Source organism: Lutra lutra, chromosome 15 (assembly GCF_902655055.1).
Source record: "Lutra lutra chromosome 15, mLutLut1.2, whole genome shotgun sequence".
NCBI lineage: Eukaryota > Metazoa > Chordata > Mammalia > Carnivora > Mustelidae > Lutra > Lutra lutra.
The window spans coordinates 32,629,351-32,655,895 of record NC_062292.1 but is presented as its reverse complement, the minus strand read 5'-3'; the positions used below and the strand labels follow the sequence as shown (position 1 = coordinate 32,655,895).

General features: G+C 38.5%; 1 protein-coding gene and 1 pseudogene across 1 annotated transcript; one reads left to right on the top strand and one right to left on the bottom strand.

Moving 5' to 3' along the window:
- Positions 1-7,201: 7,201 nt before the first annotated feature.
- LOC125085575 (40S ribosomal protein S4, X isoform-like) lies at positions 7,202-24,396 on the bottom strand (annotated as a pseudogene).
- Positions 24,350-25,844, top strand: LOC125086280 (mortality factor 4-like protein 2). The gene has a single exon (XM_047705503.1). It carries the CDS (start codon positions 24,494-24,496, stop codon positions 25,358-25,360), a length of 867 nt encoding a protein of 288 aa, XP_047561459.1. The 5' UTR covers positions 24,350-24,493; the 3' UTR covers positions 25,361-25,844.
- The last annotated feature ends 701 nt before the right edge of the window (positions 25,845-26,545 follow it).

Sequence of the window (26,545 nt, the reverse complement as noted above, 5' to 3'; positions counted from 1 at the left end):
GGCTTTAACCCACTGAGCCACCCAGGTGCCCCTTGTTTTCTTTTTTTAATTGTTTTTTTCTTTCTTTCTTTTTTTTTTTCTTTCTGAACCTCTTTTTATCCCCTTTCTCCCCCCTCATGATTTGGGATCTCTTCTGATTTGGTTAAAGCATATTTTCCTGGGGGCTTTGCCACCCTTTTAGTATTTTACTTCCTCCTTCATATACTCTTATCTGGACAAAATGACAAGGCGGGAAAATTCACTACAAAAAAAAAAAAAAAAAAGAACAAGAGGCAGTACCTAAGGCTAGGGACCTAATCAACACAGACATTGGTAATATGTCAGATCTAGAGTTCAGAATGACGATTCTCAAGTTCTAGCCGGGCTCAAAAAAGGCATGGAAGATATTAGAGAAACTCTCTCGGGAGATATAAAAGCCCTTTCTGGAGAAATAAAAGAACTAAAATCTAACCAAGTTGAAATAAAAAAAAACTATTAATGAGGTGCAATAAAAAATGGAGGCTCTCACTGCTAGGATAAATGAGGCAGAAGAAAGAATTAGCAATCTAGAAGACCAAATGACAGAGAATAAAGAAGCTGAGCAAAAGAGGAACAAACAGCTACTGGACCATGAGGGGAGCATTCGAGAGATAAGTGATACCATAAGATGAAAAAACATTAGAATAATTGGGATTCCAGAAGAAGAAGAAAGAGAGGGGAACAGAAGGTATATTGGAGAGAATTATTGGAGAGAATTTCCCCAATATGGCAAAGGGAACAAGCATCAAAATCCAGGAGGTGCAGAAAATGCCCCTCAAAATCAACAAGAATAGGTCCACACCCCGTCACCTAATAATAAAATTTACAAGTCTTAGTGACAAAGAGAAAATCCTGAAAAAAGTCCGGGAAAAGAAGTCTGTAACATACAATGGAAAAATATTAGATTGGCAGCAGACTTATCCACAGAGACCTGGCAGGCCAGAAAGAGCTGGCATGATATAGTCAGAGTACTAAATGAGAAAAACATGCAGCCAAGAATATTATATCCAGCTACACTATCACTGAAAATAGAAGGAGAGATCAAAAGCTTCAGGACAAACAAAAACTGAAAGAATTTGCAAACACCAAACCAGCTCTACAGGAAATATTGAAAGGGGTCCTCTAAGCAAAGAGAGACCCTAAAACTAGTAGAACAGAAAGAAACAGAGACATTATACAGTAACAGTCACCTTGTAGGCAATTCAATGGCACTAAATTCATATCTCTCAATACTTACCCTGAATGTTAATGGGCTAAATGCCCCAATCAAAAGACATAGGGTATCAGAATGGATAAAAAAACAAAACCCATCTATATGTTGCCTACAAGAAACTCATTTTAAACCTGAAGACACCTCCAGATTTAAAGTGAGGGGATGGAAAATAATTTACCATGCTAATGGACATCAGAAGAAAGCAGGAGTGGCAATCCTTATATCAGAGCAATTAGATTTTAAGCCAAAGACTATAATAAGAGATGAGGAAGGACACTATATCATACTCAAAGGGTCTGTCCAACAAGAAGATCTAACAATTTTAAATATCTCTGCCCCTAACGTGGGAGCAGCCAACTATATAAACCAATTAATAACAAAATCAAAGAAACGCACCAACAATAATACAATAATAGTAGGGGACTTTAACACTTCCCTCACTGAAATGGACAGATCAAGCAAAAGATCAACAAGGAAATAAAGGCCTTGAATGACACACTGGACCAGATGGACATCACAGATATATTCAGAACGTTTCATCCCAAAGCAACAGAATACACATTCTTCTCTAGTGCACATGGAACATTCTCCAGAATAGATCACATCCTCGGTCCTAAATCAGGTCTCAACTGGTATCAAAAGATTGGGATCATTCCCTGCATATTTTCAGACCACAGTGCTCTGAAGCTAGAACTCAATCCCAAGAGGAAATTTGGAAAGAACCCAAATACAGGGAAAGTAAACAGCAGCCTTTTAAAGAATGAATGGGTCAACCAGGAAATTAAAGAAGATTGAAAAAACTCATGGAAACAAATAATAATGAAAACACAATGGTTCAAAATCTGTGGGACACAACAAAGGCAGTCCTGAGAGGAATATATATAGCGGTACAAGCCTTTCTCAAGAAACAAGAAAGGTCTCAGGTACACAACCTAAACCTACACCTAAAGGAGCTGGAGAAAGAACAAGAAAGAAACCCTAAACCCAGCAGGAGAAGAGAAATCATAAAGATCAGAGCAGAAATCAATGAAATAGAAACCAAAAAAACAATAGAGCAAATCAATGAAACTAGGAGCTGGTTCTTTGAAAGAATTAGTAAGATTGATAAACCCCTGGCCAGACTTATCAAAAAGAAAAGAGAAAGGACCCAAATAAATAAAATCATGAATGAAAGAGAAGAGATCACAACTAACACCAAAGAAATACAAACAATTATAAGAACATACTATGAGCAACTCTGCGCAAACAAATTTGATAATCTGGAAGAAATGGATGCATTCCTAGAGACATACAAACTACCACAACTGAACCAGGAAGAAATAGGAAACCTGAACAGACCCATAACCAGTAAGGAGATTGAAACAGTCATCAAAAATCTCCAAACAAACAAAAGCCCAGGGCCAGACGGCTTCCCGGGGGAATTCTACCAAACATTTAAAGAAGAACTAATTCCTATACACCTGAAACTGTTCCAAAAAATAGAAATGGAAGGAAAACTTCCAAACTCATTTTATGAGGCCAGCATCCCCTTGATCCCAAAGCCAGATAAGGATCCCATCAAAAAAGAGAACTACAGACCAATATCTTTGATGAACACAGATGTGAAAATTCTCACCAAAATACTAGCCAATAGGATTCAACAGTACATTAAAAGGATTATTCACCACGACCTAGTGGGATTTATTCCCGGGCTGCAAGTTTGGTTCAACATCCGCAAATCAATCAATGTGATACAACACATTAATAAAAGAAAGAACAAGAACCGTATGATACTCTCAATAGATGCTGAAAAAGCATTTGACAAAGTACAGCATCCCTTCCTGATCAAAACTCTTCAAAGTGTAGGGATAGAGGGCACATACCTCAATATTATCAAAGCCGTCTATGAAAAACCCACCGCAAATATCATTCTCAAAGGAGAAAAACTGAAAGCTTTTCCGCTAAGGTCAGGAACACGGCAGGGATGTCCATTATCACCACTGCTATTCAACATAGTACTAGAAGTCCTAGCCTCAGCAATCAGACAACAAAAGGAAATTAAAGGCATCCAAATCGGCAAAGAAGAAGTCAAACTATCACTCTTCACAGATGATATGATACTATATGTGGAAAACCCAAAAGACTCCACTCCAAATCTGCTAGAACTTGTACAGGAATTCAGTAAAGTGTCAGGATATAAAATCAATGCACAGAAATCAGTTGCATTTCTCTACACCAACAACAAGACAGAAGAAAGAGAAATTAAGGAGTCAATCCCATTTACAATTGCACCCAAAACTATAAGATACCTAGGAATAAACCTAACCAAAGAGACTAAGAATCTATACTCAGAAAACTATAAAGTACTCATGAAAGAATTTGCGGAAGACACAAAGAAATGGAAAAATGTTCCATGCTCCTGGATTGGAAAACAAATATTGTGAAAATCTCTATGCTACCTAAAGCAATCTACACATTTAATGCAATTCCTGTCAAAATACCACCCATTTTTTTTCAAAGAAATGGAACGAATAATCCTAAAATTTATATGGAACCAGAAATGACCTCGAATAGCCAAAGGAATATTGAAAAAGAAAGCCAAAGTTGGTGGCATCACAATTCCGGACTTCAAGCTCTATTACAAAGCTGTCATCATCAAGACAGCATGGTACTGGCACAAAAACAGACGCATAGATCAATGGAACAGTATAGAGAGCCCAGAAATAGACCTTCAACTCTATGGTCAACTAATCTTCGACAAAGCAGGAAAGAATGTCCAATGGAAAAAAGACAGCCTCTTCAATAAATGGTGCTGGGAAAATTGGACAGCCACATACAGAAAAATGAAATTAGATCATTTCCTTACACCACACACAAAAATAGACTCAAAATGGATGAAGGCCCTCAATGTCAGAAAGGAATCCATCAAAATCCTTGAGGAGAACACAGGCAGCAACCTCTTCGACCTCAGCCACAACAACATCTTCCTAGGAACATCACCAAAGGCAATGGAAGCAAGGGCAAAAATGAACTATTGGGATTTCATCAAGATCAAAGGCTTTTGCACAGCAAAGGAAACAGTGAACAAAACCAAAAGACAACTGACAGAATGGGAGAAGATATTTACAAACGACATATCAGATAAAGGGCTAGTGTCCAAAATCTATAAAGAACTTAGCAAACTCAACACCCAAAGAACAAATAACCCAATCAGGAAATGGGCAGAAGAAATGAACAGACGTTTCTGCAAAGAAGACATCCAGATGGCCAACAGACACATGAAAAAGTGCTCCACCTTACTTGGCATCAGGGAAATACAAATCAAAACCACAATGAGATATCACCTCACGCCAGTCAGAATGGCTAAAATTAATAAGTCAGGAAATGACAGATGCTGGCGAGGATGTGGAGAAAGGGGAACCCTCCTACACTGTTGGTGGGAATGCAAGCTGGTGCAACCACTCTGGAAAACAGCATGGAGGTTCCTCAAAATGTTGAAAATAGAACTACCCTATGACCCAGCAATTGCACTACTGGGTATTTATCCTAAAGATACAAACGTAGTGATCTGAAGGGCACGTGCACCCAAATGTTTATAGCAGCAATGTCTACAATAGCCAAACTATGGAAAGAACCTAGATGTCCATCAACAGATGAATGGTATATATACACAATGAAATACTATGCAGCCATCAAAAGAAATGAAATCTTGCCATATGCGATGACATGGATGGAACTAGAGGGTATCATGCTTAGCGAAATAAGTCAATCGGAGAAAGACAACTATCATATGATCTCCCTGATATGAGGAAGTGGGATGCAACTTGGGGGGTTAAGGAGGTAGGAGAAGAATAAATGAAACAAGATGGGATTGGGAGGGACACAAACCATAAGTGACTCTTAATCTCACAAAACAAACTGAGGTTTGCTGGGGGGACGGGGGTTGGAAGAAGGGGGGTGGGGTTATGGACATTGGGAAGGTTATGTGCTATGGTGAGTGCTGTGAAGTGTGTAAACCTGGCGATTCACAGACCTGTACCCCTGGGGATAAAAATATATGTTTATATAAAATAAAAATAAATATGAATATTTTTTAAAAATTTCCTTTGAAGACCATGATCAATAGAAATAACACTCTACTCTTCTTCATTTCTTTAAATAGATTTAGGGAAGATTTTATTCAGTTTTGAAAAAGTTGAGGTGTTTGTGGGACATAACAAAGAAATATTGAGTGGGCAGTGGATACACACAGGTGTAGAGCCCAAAAGACACATCTGGGTAGAGCCAGAGATTGGAAATCAACAATTTACAGACTTCAGAGGAGGCTGAGAAGGAGCAGTTTGGAAGCAGGGACAATTCTGAGAAGCAGTTTTCTAGAAGCCCAGAGAGAGAAAGTCTTTGAAGTGGGAGAAATGAAGGACACCATCATATGCTATATGCTGTAAACACTGGAAAATGTCCACTGGATCTAATGATTCACTGGTGATTTGAGACCTTAGTAGATACATTTTCAATGGAATACTGGAGAAGAAGCCCAGTTACAATGACTTTAAAGGGTAACTAGAAACTAACAATCAAGATGGCAGATTGAGCTAAGGAGAGGTGAGTACTGCCTTTCTACAATAAACAGAGAAAGGACAGGGAAAATTTTTTTTTTTATTTGACAGACAGAGATCACAAGTAAGCAGAGAGGCAGGCAGAGAGAGAGGGGGAAGCAGGCTCCCGGCCATGCAGAAAGCCCAACGTGGGGCTTGATCCCAGGACCAAGATTATGACCCGAGCCAAAGGTAGAAGCTTAACCCACTAAGCCACCCAGGCGCCCTGGAAAAAATGTTTTTAAATGATGTTTAATATATTGCCAAGATCAAAAGCAAAAAGGGGAAAATTTCACATGTCAAAAATAAGAAGGAATCCACAGCAATTAGTGGGATTCTAAGGGGCATGGGGAGGCTTATAACCTAAAAATAAAGGGACCTTACAGGCTGCACTTTAAGTATTTGTGTGATGGTATAAACTGAGGATACAGGCTCTGTGCATAGTGCAGAAACTGGAACTGGAATTCTGGTGAAATCAGGAGCTTGGAAAATTGGGACCTACCACCCCTAGCTCTCAGCTTGCTCAGAACATGGGTAGAAACAGCTGACCTTCAGGAATCAAAACCCCTAGACAAAGCATCCCACATATTTGGAGTGGGATTTTCCCAGATTCCCTCACAGTGTGACAACTCTGTGCCAAGAAATTTTTTTTAAAGATTTTATTTATTTATTTGTCAGAGAGAGAACACAAGCAGGCAGAGTGGCAGGCAGAGGCAGAGAGAGAAGCAGACTCCCTGCTGGACAAGGAGCCTGATGTGGGACTTGATCCCAGGACCCCGGGATCATGACCTGAGCTGAAGGCAGCGGCTTAACTGACTGAGACACCCAGGCATCCCTGTGCCAAGAAATTTTATATAGAAATCTCACATAGCCCTATCAGAAACCAATACGAAACTACCCCCATAGGAAAACCTGTACTAAACAGTACACCTCAAGGTCCAAATGATAAAAATTCTCCCCAAAAGTGAGCATACAGACATAATTACAAATTATACCAAAATGAGTTTTCCAAAATTAAATTCTCAAACTTAAAAAGTGGCATAAGGGGAAACAAACAAATCAGACATATTGCAGTGAAACTTCAGAACATAAAAGGAAAAGATAATCTTAAAAACTATTGTAGGAAAAAATACATTAGCTACAAAGAAATGAAAATGACACTGCCATTAGAGATCTCAACATGAACAAGAGAGTCAGAAACAGCAGAATACATGACGAGTTCCCAAATATACCCAATGGAATGGTTAAAATCAAAAAGACTGACAGCACAACATGTTGGCAAGGACGTAGAGCCATCATACGTTGTTGTGGAAATGTAAAATAATAAAAGCCACTTTGGAAAATAGCCTAGCAGGTTTTCGTTGTTGTTGTTGTTATCATGCTGTATTGTCTTTAGTTAAGGACTTCCAATCACATCACCCACTGCTCTGGCCACCAGTCTCTTATCTCTCTCTTCAGCAGTGGTGAGGTGGATACCCTTTCCATGGGGAAGAGAAATGCATGGCTTTTTGAGTTTGCCAATAACAAAATATTGGAGAGCCAGGTGGCAAAGCTGTTGCCATTGGCATCTTTCACATGAACCACATCAAGAGAACAAAGGTAACTCTTTCAACTGGTGATCATACCAATTCTTTCCAGATTAGCACCTCAGGTCACCATGCACAGATTACCAGTGTCAAAGATGGTGAAAATGGTAATCTTTCCAGTCTCCAAATCAATCTGAATTGTTTCATTCACTTTGATGAGGGGATCAGAATAGCAGATAGTGTGGGCATCATGGATCACCAGATGGGGGATTCCTTTTGTTCCCACAAAGGTCTTTCTCACTTTTTGGAGAGCCTGAGTGGCTCAGTAGGTTAAGTGTCTGCCTTTGGCTCAGATCATGATCCCAGGGTCCTGGGATCAAACCCTGCATTGGGCTCCTTACTCAGTGGGGAGCCTGCTTCTCCCTCTCCCTCTCCCTCTACCTGCTGTTCCCCCTACTTGTGCTCTCTCTCTCTCTGTCAAATAACAAAATAAAATCTTTTTTAAAAATCTACTTGCTGCTCCCCCTACTTGTGCTCTCTCTCTGTCAAATAAATAAATAAAATCTTTAAAAAAAGACAACAACAAGAAGATCTCACTCACTTTGTACAACTTATACTTAACCTCCTCAGGTGTAATCTGATGAAGAGCAAAGTAAGCCTTGGTATCATAGATCAAATGGAAATTCTCCCCAGTCTTGTGGGTGAATGGTGAAAAGAAATCAGAACGAAGATTTCCTTTTAAGGGGGTTTCTGGAGATTACCTGGGAAGGGGTATGATGGAACTTTCTAGAAAGAATGACACCATTCTATATCTTAATGAGAGTATAGGTTATTAAGGTACATGTATTTGTCACAACTCACAAAATGATACATTTGAGTTTTATACATTGTGTATATTTTATTTCAGAAAAGGAATTCTAAACACATATTGAACAATAGCTAATAATATTCCATCTAAGCATTTAAGGGTAAAGTACATGGATGCTTACAACTTTTTTAAATGCATCAAAAAATAAGATGGAGGGGCGCCTGGGTGGCTCAGTGGGTTAAGCCACTGCCTTCGGCTCAGGTCATGATCTCAGGGTCCTGGGATTGAGCCCCGCATCGGGCTCTCTGCTCAGCAGGGAGCCTGCTTCCTCCTCTCTCTCTGCCTGCCTCTCTGCCTGCTTATGATCTCTGTCTGCAAATAAATAAATAAATAAAATCTTTAAAAAAAATAAGATGGAGAAATAAATAAACAGATATAGGATAAAACAAACACAGCACAGTGTTAACAAATACAGAATCCAGGTGGTTAGGATATAGGTGTTTACTGTAAAAGTCTTTCTACTCTTCCATATATTTGAATTATTTTCATATCCACCTGAACTATTAACTTTAAAGGAGGATAAAATAAGGCATTTTCAAATACAGACAGGATAAAACTGATAGACATTTGCTGAAAGAAATGATTAAAAATATACTATGGCAGAAAAGAAAATGAGCTGAAGAGAGAAGTGAAGCACAAGATACAATGGTAAGCAGAGAAACTTGTAAAAAAAAAAAGTGTTACTAAACTTCAATAAATATTGACTCCTAAAAATATTGAGGACAATAACAGATAAATTGGAAGAATCCTAACAACATGGTGGCACTGAAATACTTGACAACAGTGAAATGAGTATTGGAAATTGAAGTATTCTAAAGTTCTAATTTAGACATAGCAAGAATCTGTTAAATTTTAGACTTTGTTAGAAAAATTTACAACTTTCAAATCAGCAAAGGGAAATGGGAATGGGAATAAAGAAAATATAATCAAACTAAAATATGCCACTTAAAGAGGAAAAAAAGGTGTAAAAAATAAATACAGTAGACATAAAATACATTAAAGGCAGCAGAAATATAACCAAATATATCAGTAATCACAATAAATATAAATTGATTAAATTTGCTTATTAAAACAAACTTTTAGATCAGATAAAACAAAACAAAATCCCTCTTTTGCTGGTTTAAAAGAATCTCACTTGGAGGACAATTACACAGAAATGTTTAATATGGAAAGAGATGAAAATGGATGTAGTAAGACTTTGGATTTGGGCAGTATTTCAAATTAGAAATTTAAAAACCCTCCTACTACATATATAAAAAAAAACAACACTGGATAAAACAAATAATTTTATATATATCCTTTTAAGTGAGTAGCTATCAATTCAAATGTAAATAAATGTTCAGGGACCAAAAGCGAAGATAGAACTGAAAACAAAGCAATGAGTACAATGATTTTACACTGTGGTCATTCAAGCAAACTAGAGGTGGGAGGGTGGAAAACCAAAGGCCATATCAATAAAAGTTTTGTTGTCATATTGAAGAGTTTAGACTTTACTCTGTGAACAGTCTAGAGGAACAAAAACTTAAACAAGTACATGAATTACTCTAGGTTCTGGGGATACAGTAGTGAAGAAGGCAAATATTCCTTAAGGAGCTAAATTCTGATTAAGTAGGGTTGGCAAAAAAAAAAAAAAAAAAACAATACACACTTTATTTTGTGTGTTAAAATATAGACTTTTTTTTACTCACTTTTATTTCATTTTGCAGCTAAAAGAGAATGATCCAGAGCAGGTATAATCATTAGAGGAAATATCTGAACTGTCAGCATTATTTTCCAACATGAGACCTTGGAGATGGGTCAAGTTAAGTTAAGGGGATATTTCAGCTGTTTTTCAGCTGTTTTCCGCCTTCTCAAAAGATCCTTTGGCATTTTCTTTTCCAGTTGATTACTTTAGTATCACTGGTATTGGAACCCATAAAAAGTTACTCTAACCCAATTCTAACATGACTTTTATGAAAAAGATCTTATTTTTCCTTTAAACAAAAGATCTTCACATCTAATTAGTACTGTGATAATCCTGCCTAGTTACTTACTACTACATAACAAATTACCTTACAATTTAGTAGGTTAAAACAACCAATATTTATTAGCTCACAGTTTATGTGGGCCAGGAATCTAGGGAGCTTAGCTGGGTGCCTTTCATACTAGGTTTCTCATGAGACTTCAATCAAGCTATTGACTGGGACTGCAGTTTCATCTGACAGTTTAAATAGCAGAGGATCTGCCCCTAAGCTCCCTCACTTTGTTTTGGGCAAGATTTAATTCCTAACCGTGGGCCAGAAGCATCCTTTAGTCCTTGCTGGGTGGGCCTCTCCCTGGGGAAGCTGACAACACGGAGACCCTCAGAGTGAGGAAGTGAGAAAGCACAAGAGTGGATGCAGGGGTTATTGTGAATTGTCTTAGAACCTGCTTACCACATCTACTTTTGACCCGAAACTTCTATCTTTTCAGTTTGATTATTCAACCATTGTCCACCTCAAACATCCTTCTGTGTCTTTGGGACATTCAGGTCACTGAAGTTCCTATTAGTTAACACTACCACCATTACCACCATGATGTTTACTTCCCACGTCATTCAGTTTAGATTACGTCGTTTGTCAGTAACTCTCTCACCAACATCTTAAGACTTCCTTGCCCATTTACCCTTTATTGTTTCATAAACCCAATCCTGGATAAATACACTATCTGTTCTATTTGTGTCTGCATCTTGGCAGCTAAACCATGCTTAAGGAAATTGTGAAATAGACCAGAGAGGCATTGCTACCTATACCTGAAAGATTTCCTCCCTGACCAGAGCTCTCAGCACTCCCTGGCAGTCATGGTATTTTCTTGAGTCTTCTTGCTTGCTACACTTTACCAGCTAAAACCTTCTTTCTTCAACCAACACACCCTCATTCTCCCAGTTTCAATTTTATGCTCCACTTCCCAAAAGACAAAGTCAATTAAAGAACTTTCTTTGACTTTCTACCACAATGACCTGTTTACAATTGCTACTATTCTCTCATCTATTCCATCTTTTGAAATAGTAGTGTGCTCTGAATACCAACCCCAGACTCCTTCTCAGAAGCTTACCACTACTGATTATACCTTTTCTATCCTATATCTTCATCATCTTCTCTCTACCGAATCCTTCACCTTAGAATTAAAAAAAAAAAAAAATCCCTGATCCAACTTCCCACTCTATCAACTGCTATCCTATATTTCTCCTCTTCTTCACTGTTGATCTTTAAAGAATTGCCTAAACTTACTATTTGCATTTCCTCAAATCCTATTTTCTCCTCAGTCCAATCCATCTCTTTCCCCTCCCAGCCCTCTGCTGAAATGGTTCTCACTAAGGCCATTGGTGAACTCATATCACTAGAGCCAATGAATATTTTTCACTTTTCACAGTACTGGACCTCTTGGTCGCATTTGAAACATACTTTTCCCCTTGGCATGATGCCACATTCCTGATTTTCCTACTGTGTCTCTGTACTGGAATTATTTACATTTATGGTGTCTTAGAATCTTTTAAACACATTTTCATATCGTGTTCACTTTCTTCACAATGAGTCTAAACTCCCAAGGCAAAGACCTGGGCCTGCCTTGACAGCCTCCCTTGCAATCAAGTGTAAGCATGTGACATTAAGTCTCACTACTTACTGCATCCACACGAGACTTGGAATTACAAGAAAATGATAGAAGGAAGAAACAAGTCAAACTAATTTTGCTTGCATAAGTTATGCAAGCTATAAGGATTAAAATTTGGTAATATACATACAGCAATTAGAACAGGGCCTGGCACAGTGCACTACGTAACTGTTAGCCATTATTATTCTTAAAGGAACACTGGTAGCTTCAGACAATCTTTGGGGTACAGTAAACATCCTTAGTTATCATGGAAAACAGAGTTGGGCCTCATTACTCTATTGTATGCAGTTTCAAATAACCCCAATACTATTATTTTATTTATTTTAATTAGGCTCCATGCAGGGCTTGAGTAGGCTCAATACAGGGCTTGAACTCAAGACCTGGAGATTAAGACCTGAGCTGAGATCAAGAGTTAGACACTCAACTGACTGAGTCACCCAAGCACCACGCTCAAATAAAACTATTTTGAAAGAGTCCTATTATCACTATCAGCCAAATATTTTCATCAAATATAAGACACACAGCCATCTGAAGACCAGTTACCATTGCCATATTGCTGGTGAAAATCATGAATAGATCAACATATATAGAAGGAAACCAAGATGTTTAGCATGCATTATAGGAAGTTGGAAGATTCAGTGTGATTTAAGTCATGGTATCAAATGCCAAATCAATATTTCTAGGTATGGCCTGCTGCAGAAGGACATCGCTGACCTTCACACATGGCATTTATTCCCTCAGAAATTAAAAGAGAAAGGGGTGGGGTCAGGGGGACACTTCAGACTAGAAGGCAGAAATTAACTCTATTAATCAGAGACAAGGTCTCCCCTCCCTCACATCCCCCTAAACCCACTAAAGTTTGGGATTAGCTATCATGTAAAATAAGAAGAGCCTTATTTTTAATGGATTACTGCTTTGCAAGGCAAAGTAACTGAATTATATAGAACAACATGTGTGTAATTTTATATAATCCACATATCTGTAAAATGTCATATATTATCTGCCTTACTTAGTTATGATGAGGAGTAAACAAATCAATAATTAAACCAATGAGAACAATGCCTGGCACACCATTGTTTGCTTGTTTGTTTTAGGTTATACACTTTATGTCCTGCCATTCCCTTTCACTGTCTAAAACTGGTTAATACAGCTAAACTGCCTGTAGCTCAGAGGATTGTGATGGGAGAGACACTGCACAAGGAGAGAAAGAAGAAAAACCAGGAATTCTAGGGGTTTCTCTTTGAAGCAAAAATCTCCCCTTCCCCACTAATCTTTCCAGGAAGCTATAAGAGAGGTCTCTCTCTTTCTTTTTTTAATCATCCCCATCTGTGCTGGTGGTGTATTTATTTCTCCTATATTTTATTTTATTTTTTAATTAGTTTCAGTGGTAGAATTTAGTCATTCATCCAGGGCTCATTATACCAAATGCCCTCCTTAATACCCATCACCCAGTTATCCTTCCTCTGACTCATCTTCCTCCAGCAACCCTATTTATTTACTAGAGTTCAGGGTCTCTTATGGTTGGCTTCCCTCTCAATTTTCATATTTTATTTTTCCTTCTTCTCCTCTATGTTCTTCTGTTTTTTTTCTTAAATTCCACATGTGAGTAAAATCATACAGTATTTGTCTCTCTCTTATTTCACTTAGCATAATATCCTCTAGTCCACTCATGTTGCAAATGGCAAGATTCCATTCTTTTTTGATTGTTGAGTAATATTCCATTGTGTGTGTGTGTGTGTGTGTATTTTTTCCCCCCACATCTTCTTTATCCATTCATCTGCCAATGGACATCAGGGCTCTTTCCATAATTTGGCTGTTGTGGACATTGCTGCTGTAAACATTGGGGTGCATGTGCCCCTTCAAATTACCATGCTTGTAGCCTTTGGATAATTACATAGTAGTGCAATTGCTGGGTCATAGGGTAGCTCTATTTTTAGCTTTTTGAGGAACCTCCATACTGTTTTCCAGATTGGTTGCACCAGTTTGCATTCCCACCAACAGTGTAAGAGGGTTCCCCTTTCTCTGTATTCTCACCAACATCTGCTGTTTCCTGAGTTGTTGATTTTAGGCATTCTGACTGGTGTGAGGTGGTATTTCCTCATGATTTGATCTGTATTTCCCTGATGCCAAGTGATGTTGAGCATGTTTTCATGTGCCTGTTGGCCATTTGTATGTCTTCTTTGGAGAAATGTCTGATTGGAAGAACAAATATTGTTAAAATGTCTATGCTTCACAAAGCAATCTACACAGTCAATGCAATCTGTATCAAAATACCATGAGCATTTTTCATAGAGATGGAACAAACAATCCTAAAATTTGTATGAAACCAGAAAAGATCCAAATAGCCAAAGTAATGTTGAAAAAGAAAACCAAAGCCAGAAGTATCATAATTCCAGACTTAAGCTGTATTACACAACTGCAATCATCGAGACAGTATGGTACTGGCACAAAAACAGACACATAGATCAATGGAACAGAATAAAAAACTAAGAATAGGGACCCTATAGTCAACAATTCTTTGACAAAGCAGAAAGGAAAATCCAATGGAAAAAAAAAATCTCTTCCACAAATGGTGTTGGGAAAATTGGACAGCCACATGCAAAAGATTGACACTGGACCTGTTTCTTACACCATACAGAAAAATAAACTCAAAATGGATGAGAGACATAAATATGAGAGAGGAATCCATCAAAGTCCTAGAGAAGAATGCAGGCAGCAACCTCTTTGACCTCGGCTGCAGCAACATCTTGCTAGACATGTCTCTAAAGGCAAGAGAAGCAAAAGCAAAGATGAACTATTGGAACTTCATCGAGATCAAAAGCTTTTGCACAGCAAAGGAAACAGTCAACAAAACTAAAAGGCAACATATGAAATAGGAGAAGATATTTGCAAATGTTTTATCAGATAAAGGACTAGTATCCAAAATCTATAAAGAACATAGCAAAACCAACACTCAAAAAAAAAAAAAATCACCAAGAAATGGGCAGAAAGCATGAACAGACATTTCTCCAAAGAACAATAAAAAAAGAAGACATACAAATAGCAGAGGTCTCTTAAGAGAAGCCATAGACAGAGACCATGAAGGTGCCCATTGCATGACAACACACTTAAAGTTGGCCCCACCTGCCACAGCCTGGCTTTCTACCTACTACAGTGCCTGCGGCAGGCAGAGCCTTCCTCTCCAATCCAGGCCAGAGATTCTCAATCCCCAGTTTTGTGAGCAGCAGTTTTTATAGTCTCGACCACACCAAAGATTGTCCAACTGCACCCAGAGCATCTAGGAGAACAACATAAGATTTTCCTCTCTGTTGGGGTGCCTGGGTGGCTCAGTGAGTTGGGCCTCTGCCTTCGGCTCGGGTCACCATCTCAGGGTCCTGGGATTGAGCCCCATGTAAGGCTCTCTGCTCAGCAGGGAGCCTGCTTCTCCCTCTCTCTCTTCCTGCCTCTCTGCCTACTTGTGATCTCTCTCTCTGTCAAATAAATAAGTAAAATCTTAAAAAAAAAAAGATTTTTCTCTCTATTCTTAACATTGGGCAAGATTCAGAATTGAAAATCCAGTGGAATAGTAACCCTTATTTGTGCTTTTAAGTCACTGAGGAATCACTGTGACACTGTTTGGATAGCTTTAGTTTGTTTACATCATACATGATCTTGTTATCACAAAATTTCTCTCTACACCAGCATGAGATCCTACTTACCTCCGTCCTTCAAGTGCCATTTGGTTTAATCATTGGCCATCCTTTTCTGAAATTAATACTGACTGTCTCAGCATCAATAGGCCCCTTCTGTGGCCACCTAATTAAGTCACTTGGTAACATATATTCAAGTAAGAATTACATAGCATGAATTATCAGGAGCCTTAATACAATTTACCTTTATAAAGTATTGACTATTACAATACAATTCTAACAGTATTATTATGTATCATCCCAAGAAGGAAGAAAGTGAAGAAGAACATAAAGAAACCAGAGCACTACAGCTCTGCAAACAGTTCACATTTAAGACATAAATATAGAAATGACAAAATATAAATGCTGAAGAGTTGTATTAGCCTGTGAACCAAATGCCAGAGACTAACTCCTTTAATATTCAGAGAATTATGATAAATGTTACAGGCAACAAAGCCTTATTCTTAGAGCAAGTAAATGAATATATAAAGCAGAGGACCACTATTTATAGAATATGTATGCATAAAAATGCAACAAATGACAGCAAATATGGAATTCCTCAAGGTCCCTTTTGCTTCTTTGTTAAAGAGAATAACATTTGAACTATATTCAACCTTCCAACATCATACAGAAGAAATTGAAGTCTAAGATATGGAAAAATGTATTAAGAGAATGTACAGCTCATTCAAGTTAATTCAAGCCTCCAAACCCAACTGAATGCAACATTAGAGTAACCAGAAACCTAAGCACACAATGGTTTCCCAATTCTGTTCAAAAGGAGAAAGAAAGAAAGAAATAAGAAAAAAAACAAACCACTGTTTGGCAAGCTAATGATGCAGATTCTGCACAAACTGTAGATTGAGTACACAGGTTGAGACTATCTAGAAATAAATGAGTCAACCACTGGGAATTAGAAATGGGAAGAAAGAGAGGAAGAAAAGAGCAGAAGATAGTAGAGGAAATAAAAGAATAAAAGGGAAAATTGTGAATTCCTTGGAAATGCATGAAAAATCTTACTGGATATCTTTAATGAAACCCAAGTGGTGTCTAGCACATCCTCCAAAGATACCTGGTTTTATGGCGTCTTTGTGCACTTCATGGACATTGAGCTACTTATAGCTCTGTAATTTGTAGACAACTTAGAGCAGTGCAAATTAATTTTGTCCAGAGGTGTACAAATGCATTTTTTCCTGATGAAGCTTCAGTTGATTTTCCTCCCCCAATGTGGAATAAACCAGTTTTGCATTTCTGAAGAAAATTTGTCTTCATACTCCTGATGGCCTGTATGGCCTGTATATGTTTCTGCTCTCTGGACTGTCCTTTGAACCTGTTGTAGCATCTTACTTTTTCCCACATTAATTAATGAGTTAAATAAAATCTTTGATTTAAAAAAATTTATATTGTATAGAGGCAAGACTTTCCCTTTAAAATATATATTTCCTTTTATGGGAGGATGGAAAGGAGTTCCAGGCAAAAGAAGTAGTGACATCTTTTTAAAATATGGAAATGAGGAAAAACATACTATGTTGATAACAGAAATAGCACGTGCACTAGTGGGGAGACGAGGCTGGAAATGTTAGCAAAAATTAGGTCAGTGGAAGTGAAAAATGTACTATCTTAACAACTGTCACCAGAATTCCTCTTAGGGAGGCTACTGTAATTTTTTGAGCCAATATTTAGATTGCTACTAATTGACAGACCAAAGAGTGTGAATGTCAGCAGGTACCATGGTAAATGTTTTAAAAAGTCGCTAGAGTGGTCTTCCTAAAGCAAAGAAAGAAATAAATTTTAACATCTAAACAGGGAGTGTAAGAGGGGAAGAGATACGATTCACAGTTGGAGACCATGTAGGGTAAAAGGCCAGTAATGTGGGAAGAGCTACAAGGCATTTCAAAAAAGGAATATCTAATGTTCAATTTGAAGTCACTTGCACTAATGCAATATAAATCTTCCCAAAATTAGCTTTAAGGCAGCTAATTTCAAGGCCAAATTCTAGGGAGGTTCTTAAATGTTTATAGAACTTACAAAGAAGCAGAATCATACCTGCAAAGGCACTATCTACTAAAATCCGAGCCAAGAAGTAGGAGTATTCATGCAAAAGATGAAGAGACAGAAATCGTGGAAAGAAACATGAATTTTCTTGGATTGAGGTGATCCTATTTGGGTTTCAGTGGGTAAAAGATCCAAAACTGACACATGGGTTACATAAACCAAAAATAAAGACTTTCTACTTGGTCTTGGAGAAGATACAGAACCCCTGAGGTGACTGGCATGGCAAGATAGCTATGCCTAGAGGTTAGAGGATGACATGAAAAAAGGCAATCAAGTGCTCAGTCAGGGTAGGAAGGCAGAGAAGAGTTGCAAATTATGGAGCATTTCAGTTTGTGAATGGGGAAAATGATTTTATATGGGGACATTAAAAATAAACTCATTAAACCCAGGGCAGAGAGCAGTGCCATGATTAACAAAGTAATGGAAGGAAGGCCAGACAGCGGCTCAGATCACCAATTCATTGTCTTATACTTTTAGTTCCTAGCAGAGAGGGCAAGGCTCCAATTACCTTCCCACATATTACCAGCATTTAAGAAATTATGCTAGCATCAGTGCAGGGGAAAATGGGAAATGATGTGTGAGTCGCTTCCTAGGGAGCACTGACATTTTCCAAAAATGGTTTATGGAAGGACAATCTATCTTATCAACCACAAATCCTTTTGAGGAATCAACTTCTACTGAAATCCAGTTTTGGAGCAAGCTCAGTACTGAAGAGCAGAGGAGAAAAAAATAATCTATTGGAAATGGGTCATCATTATGGTTGAAAATATGAGTTTTGAAGTCAAATAGAACAAATTTGAGATTCAGTTGTACTCCTTATTGGCTGTGTGATCTTGGGCAAGTTCCCGAACTTCTCTGTTCCTGTTTTCATCTATAAATGAAGGTTAATAATAGTAACTTTCTTAAGAGTATAAGGATTCAACACCAACACCAACCGTAACACTAGCTTAGCACTTAACATTTGCTTCACTGTATAGAACACTGGATTTATAGGAACAAGAACTATTCCTGGCTCTCCTGGTGGTAAGCATTATTCTCTTTAATCTTCTTGGATGGTTCTTTCCCAATGTGAATAATTTCCTCATACACATGTGCCAATCTAGTACATACACATAATTTCCTCATACACATGTGCTAATCTCATACTTTGCTGAATACTCAAGGGGACCTTCTTCAGGCACTAGCCACTTTTCATGCACTCAATAGCCCCATGTGGTTAACAGCTAATGTTTTGAGCAGCACAGATATGGAACATTTCCATCCTCACAGAAAGTTCTATTGGATAGTGTTGTTCTAGAGCCAGACTTGTCTAACTTCAAGCTGATACTCAGTCTGTCAGTGCTTCTCAAAAAAAAAAAAAAATTTGTTTTTAAGATTTTATTTATTTGACAGAGAGAGATAGCAAGAGAAGGAATACAAGCAGGGAGAGTGGGAGAGGGAGAAGCAGGCTTCCCGCTGAGCAGGAAGCCCTATGCAGGGCTTAATCCCAGGACTCTGGGATCATGACCTGAGCTGAAGGCAGATGGTTAATAACTGAGCCACCGAGGCGACCCAATGTTTCTCAAAATTTACTGAGCATGTAGATCTTGTCAAAATGCAGATTGTGATTCAAGAGTTTTGGATAATACCTGAGAATCTTCATTTCCAACCTGATGCCAGGCGATAACAATACTGTGGGTTAGCAGACAACATTTGAGTAACACTGAAAGCCATTAAATCTAAAGATATAAATTTCTGTATGTTATTAAGTTGGTATGTGTTTCCTTCATGGGAAAAACATACTGGAACAACAACAAGAAAATCATCTGACAGTGAGAAAATATCAGTGTAACATTTCTTAACCTTTCTTACTTGCAATAATTTTTTTTTAAAGATTTTATTTATTTATTTGGCAGCGGTCACAAGTAGGCAGAAAGGCAGGCAGTGAGAGAGGGAAGCAGGCTCCCCGCTGAGCAGAGAGCCCGATTCGGGGCTCAATCCCAGGACCCTGAGATTATGACCTGAGCCGAAGGCAGAGGCTTTAACCCACTGAGCCACCCAGATGCCCCATTTACAATACCTTTAGTACCTAACTCACAACTCTAATTTTATACACAAGTTAATTTCCTGCAGGGAATTAGGAAGTTTAAGTTTCATGTTTGCTGAATCTCAAACTGAACAGACCTTTCATGCTAAGGGGAGAAAATGGTGTTCAGTATGTGTTTGAACTGATTCACCCCAGCTTATGAGAATTGATGGTTACATTTTCAGAATCTTGCAAGTCAGTTGCTAATGAAAGGTCTTATTCAACATTACATTAAATTAGAATTAAATAAATTATATTAAAAACAAATACTCAAAACTCATCACATTCTAATTATTTTGCTGCTTTACTGTATAGTATTTATTTACTTTTGTATTTTATTACTTTACTATTATCTGCCTTCTTGAAGTTATTTGCACCTACTTTTTCTGTCCCGTGGAAGTGCTATGGAGTGGTGTGCTACTGCATGTTTGTAGCTCAAAAGTGAGTATGGTGGAAGAATTTCCACCACAGAAACAAGCAAATATTGCAAATATAGGCTTCCTTCTTCACTCCTAGATGGTTGATTGTTACACATTTACTAGCATGCATGTGATGGTTTTGCCTTAAAGATGAAAATAAATTGACAAAGGGCAATCATTCAGTTGCCCCTTCAACCTCTCTAGTATTTCTCATCAATTCTTAGAGCTAGCTTGGACAGACATTTTGAAATATGGAAGGAACAAGATACCTGAGCCTAAGAACAGAAAGATAGCTTACCCAGAGAAAAGCAGATTCTTAGACCCAGAGAATCCCGCATGCCATTTAATACAGCATTTCACCCACCACAGGAGCCATGAGGCTACACAAGATCTTGATGAAGAGAAGAAAATAGCTTTGTTTTTAACAGGAACAGAAATCTCAATCATTCACATGACAGAGGCAAAACTTAACCAATGCAGGACTGTTCCTTCCAAGGGCCTTCCTGCCCCTCCACTTCCCAACACGCCCCAGAAAGCTCGAGGAGTGGACTGTGTTTTACCATCACAGTTCCCAGACCTTTTATGATACAGAATTAAGGAGAATGGGTGAGGATAGTAAAAGCAGAGTTTAGGGAATAGGAAGAGGAAATGAGATCTAAGTAGACACCTGAAGGAATTACCTCTTCTAAGAATCAGCTGGTGTGGGGTACATTACAGGCTGAGGTAATAGAAGGCCAGAGGTTGTGAAGCTTACTCCAAGAGTGTGAGAGATATGTGTAGTGATGTGTTAAGAGTGGGAGCAGTTAAATCAAGCAGAAAGACAAATTTCATGTTGGCTACCTAAAATTCACTTGAGGGATGCTCAGTGGGTTATGTGCCTGCCTTCAGCTCAGGTCATGATCAAGTCCTGCGTTGGGCTCCCTGCTCAGCGGGGAGCCTGCTTCTCCCTTTCCCTCTTCTGCTTCCCCTGCTTGTGCACTCTCTCTCTCTCTCTCTCTGTCAAATAAATAAATACAATCTTTAAAAATAATAATAAAAAAATATAAGTCACTTGACTACCCAGGATCTTAATTTTCTCATTTTAGAAAATGCATCCTACCTAGCCCTGCAGAGTCCTCCTTCCCTTATCACAATGTTACAGAATCTATTTTATGTACAATGTACTCAGGGCAAACTTCTAGTATTCCAGAGAGAATTCCAAAAAATTTTAATATTTGTGAAGTATCTCTCTTCTAAGGAACAAAAGCCTTTTAATAACACTGTCTCGTGAGCCATTTGGTTCCAGCTTCCCCGTGAAGCTGGAATAATCAACAAACACAATTGATTGGCTCAATAAAAGGGTCAAGCATTCACTGGCTTATTGATAAACTATCCAGAGAGACGGAGTTCTTTCCTTTGAGAATTTTCCACACCATCAACATTGATAAACCAAATGCATCCTCTAGGCCACCTTGAAAGATTAAGATTCATATTTAAGAACTCCAAGGAGCATTAAGTCAAAACCAGTGAATTACTATTATTTAGTTTATTTGTAAAAAGTATACATGTGTTTTCAGCCTATTATTAGAATAATCAGTAAAGATATCATATTTTGTATGTACATTTTCCCCAGATTTTTTTTTTAGTTTGAAATAACTTGATTCTAATTTTTATGCATTGGTATTATAATTATCATATCTAAAAATGCAAGGCAGGGGCGCCTGGGTGGCTCAGTGGGTTAAGCCGCTGCCTTTGGCTCAGGTCATGTTCTCAGGGTCCTGGGATCGAGTCCCGCGTCGGGCTCTCTGCTCAGCGGGGAGCCTGCTTCCCTCTCTCTCTCTCTCTCTGCCTGCCTCTCTGTCTACTTGTGATCTCTCTCTGTCAAATAAATAAATAAATAATCTTTAAAAAAATACTTTAAAAATACAAGGCAATAGATTCTTTTGCTGTTGTTAAAACTGTCTTCATTCACTCTTTCCCCAGAAAAGTTAGACCTAAACACGTCAATCTTTTAAGCACTCATAAAAAAGTGACTCTGTTTTGAGAACATTCAGTGTCTATATATTTTAATTAAATATCTGTAGAATTCATAAGGAACATAAAACAATACATATCTTTCATACATATACACACCATGCGCCTGTGCACATAAACACATATATATATATGTATACCATTCTAGACAAAGAAACTAACTTTGGTGGAATACTTGTAAATCTGCCCCCTAAGAGATTAAAGGTTATTTGAAATCTAGAATTCATATCAGACTGTGAAGGTTAGATATAAACTTGATGAAGTTTGATAGACCAGAAACAAAACCTCCCAAATTCAAAGTCAACCATAGGACTAAGAACCTACCATCACTGGGATATCAAACGGCTGAAATTAATTATAATATCATCCGTCGGAGTTGTAAACCCGAAGAGGAAGTAGATATTGTAGAACTAGTGCCCAAACGTTAGAATAACCCAAGAAGAGCCCAAGACACATTAGATAGTAAAGGAGGGAGTCCCCCAGGAAAGCAAATGTACTCCTCAAAATCCGGACTGCATGTAAGACCCATATAATGTTCAGTGTTCTCACAACTTAGAACGCTGAAGGCCTCCTTGCAGGTGAGGTGTCCAGGTTTCAGGTCTACAGCTCTGCCAGTTTGTTCAGCAGATGTTGAACATCTCAATGTGCCGCATCCTGTACTGAGACCAAATATAAGTTCTTGTGCTAAAATGGGGGCAAGCAAAGAAAACAAAAATTAGGTGATGGGTTTGAGCTGAGTTCCATGGAGTATGGAAGGTTAGGAGGTCACATAGAAACACAGTAAAAGTAGCTATGTAAGTAGCTATGTAAGCTCCACTTACATGCCTGGCACTGTTCTGAAAATTTATATTCATTGACCCATTGATTTTTCACAGCAACCCAAGAAGTATGTACAATTCTCATCCCCACCTTATAGAGAAGGAAATGGAGGTACAGAGAGTTTATGTTACCTGCCCAAGGTCACACTAAATTTCCCACCAAAACTTCAGGCTGCTTTCAGACAAATGTCTGGATCACTTCCAAGGAAGTGATACAGATTAGTAATAAAAATAACAACAACAACAATGATAATAATATTTATTCAGTACCTGACATTTTTTAAGGGTTTTATTTAAATATCTGTATTTTTTTAGACATTCTTCATTAATTAACAGACTATTTTTTAGAGCAACTCAAGGTTCACAGAAAAATTATGTGGGAAGTTTAGGGAGTTCCCATATACCCTATTTTCCCTCCTCTCTCCATCCCACCATGCACACGGTTTTCCCTATTATCTACATCTTGCATTAACGTAGTACTTTTTTTTTTTATAAGTGATGAGCCAATATTGATGCATTATTATTAATTAAAGTCCACAGTTTATGTTAGAGTTGACTTTTGTGTTGTACAGGTTGATGGGTTTTAATAAACGTGTAATGATGTATATCCACCATTACAATATCATACAGAATAATTTTACTGCCCTAAAATTCCCCTGTGTTCCACCTAGTGATCCCTCCCTTCTATCCCTGAACATTGGCAATTACTGCTTTTTTTACTTTCTTCATAGTTTGCCTTTTCCAGAATATGCTATGGTTGAAATCATATAATGTGCAGGCTTTTCATAATGGCTTCTTTCACTCAGCAGTATGCAGTTAGGTTCTTCCACATCTTGTGTGGTTTGATAGCTCATTTCTTCATATTGCTGAATAATCTTCCATCGTAATGATATGCCTGTTCACCCATTTACCAGTTGAGCATCTTGGTTGCATCCAAGTTTTGGCAATGAAGAATAAAGCTGTTGTAAATGTGCAAGATTTTGTGCGGACATGTTTTCAACTTGTTCGAGTAAATGTTGAAGAGTATCATTGCTAGATTGTATGGTAAGAATGTATAACTTTATAAAAACCACCAAACTGGGGACACCAAGGTGGCGCAGTTGGTTAAGGAGCTGCCTTCAGCTCAGGTCATGAACTGGGCTTCCTGGGGTTGAGCCCACATTGGGCTTCTTGCTCCTCAGGGAGCCTGCTTCTCCCTCTGCCTGCCACTGCCCTGCTTGTGCTCACTCACTCTCTCTCTCTCTCTCTCTCTGACAAATAAATGAATAAAAATCTTTAAAACAAATAAACAAACAAACCACCAAATTATCTTCCAAAGTGGCTATACCATTTTGCATTTCCACGAGTAATAAATGAGAGTTCCTATTGCTCCACATCCTCATCAGTATTTGGGGTTGTCAGTGTTCTGGATTTTAGTTCTTTCTTTTTTTTTTTAAATTTTTTAAAAAGGCTCTTTCCGTGGCTTTATTAAGCAGTCACAAACCTTGATTCATGGTGCAGGTTGTGTCCCCAGCCTCATCCTTCCAGACCATTCCAGGAGATCTAGGAGGTTCCATCTGGGAAAACACGAGGAGTTCTTGGAAGGGAAAGAAGGAAGAGGATTATTGGTTGGAATAAAAACAGGGTTGAATGAGTTCCAGAAAGCAGGGTTCTCAAACTCGTGGACAACAATCTGCAGAAGAAGACAACTTTAAAAAACCAACTAGAAGCAATATGCAGAGAAGTAAGATGAGAGGGGCCTCCTCAGGAAAGAAGACTGCTGGTCCACAGCAGAAGAATCTGGAACCGGCTCTCCCAGGGCGATGGGGGGGTCGCTCTGCAGAGAACCCCCCTTCAGGATCTGTGAGGAAGACAAGAAAGAACAAGCAGAAGACTCCTGGAAATGGAGATGGTGGCAGTACCAGTGAAGCACCCCAGCCACCTCGGAAGAAAAGGGCCCGGGCCGATCCCACTGTTGAAAGTGAGGAGGCCTTTAAGAATAGAATGGAAGTTAAAGTGAAGATTCCTGAAGAATTAAAACCATGGCTTGTTGAGGACTGGGACTTAGTTACCAGGCAGAAGCAGCTCTTTCAACTCCCTGCTAAGAAAAATGTAGATGCCATTCTGGAAGAGTATGCAAATTGCAAAAAGTCGCAGGGAAATGTTGATAACAAGGAATACGCAGTTAATGAAGTTGTGGCAGGAATAAAAGAATATTTCAATGTGATGTTGGGCACTCAGCTGCTCTACAAATTTGAGAGGCCCCAGTATGCAGAAATCCTCTTGGCTCACCCTGATGCACCAATGTCCCAGGTTTATGGAGCCCCACACCTACTGAGATTATTTGTAAGAATTGGAGCAATGTTGGCATATACGCCCCTTGATGAGAAGAGCCTTGCATTATTGTTGGGCTATTTGCATGATTTCCTAAAATATCTGGCAAAGAATGCTGCATCTCTGTTTACTGCCAGTGATTACAAAGTGGCTTCGGCTGAGTACCACCGCAAAGCCCTGTGAGGGTCTACTGACCACTCACTGTTACGTCTGGTATCTGTAAACACTCTTTTTGTTCTTAGTCTTTTTCTTGTATAATTGATGTTCTTTAAAATTGTTAATGTATAACAGGGCTTATGTTTCAGTTTGTTTTCTGTTTTGTTCTAAACAGAAAATGAAAGGAGTACAAGCTCCTTTTCTCATTTCAAAGTTGCTACCAGTGTACGCAGTAATTAGACAAAGAAGAAACATTCAGTAGAACATTTTATTGCCTAGTTGACAACATTGCTTGAAAGCTGGTGGTTCTATCCCTTTGACACTACACAATTTTCTAATATGTGTTAATGCTACGTGACAAAATGCCCTGATTCCTAGTGCCAAAGGTTCAACTTAATGTATATACCTGAAAACCCATGCATTTGTGCTCTTTTTTTTATGGTGCTTGAAGTAAAACAGCCCATCCTCTGCAAGTCCATCTATGTTGTTCCTTAGGCATTCTATCTTTGCTCAAATTGTTGAAGGATGGTGATTTGTTTCATGGTTTTTGTATTTGAGTCTAATGCACGTTCTAACATGATAGAGGCAATGCATTATTGTGTAGCCACGGTTTTCTGGAGAAGTTGATATTTTAGGAATTGTATTTCAGATCTTAAATAAAATTTGTTTCTAAATTTCAAAGCAAAAAAAAAAAAAATTTTTTAAAAGATTTTATTTATTTATTTGACAGACAGAGATCACAGTCAGGCAGAGAGGCAGGCAGAGAGAGAGGGGGGAAGCAGGCTCCCCGCTGAGCAGAGAGACCGATGGGGGGCTCCATCCCAGGACCCTGAGATCATGACCTAAGCTGAAGGCAGAGGCCTAACCCACTGAGCCACCCAGGCGCCCCTGGATTTTAGCTATTTCAATAGGTATGTGGTGGTATGTCATTGTTGTTTTCATTTGCAATTTCCTAATGACAAAATACGATGTTGAGCATTTTATATGCTTATTTGCCATCTGTCCAGATCTTTTGCCCATCTATTAACTGGGTTAAGAACCCCATTTTCAGATGAGGAACCTGAGGCACAAAGGGGCTCTACAAGTTGCTCAGGGTTACACAGTGGGGGATTGAGGCCAGGCAGGAGGGCTCAAAGCCCACAGTTGTAATCACTATTCTGTAATGCCTTCAGGGTACAGGTTTGGAGCTAAAAACCTGGGTTTCCAGGCTGG

Bases quoted from the DNA above. Each gene is read 5' to 3' on its own strand.
- LOC125086280 (XM_047705503.1), top strand. From the start codon at position 24,494: ATGAGTTCCAGAAAGCAGGGTTCTCAAACTCGTGGACAACAATCTGCA.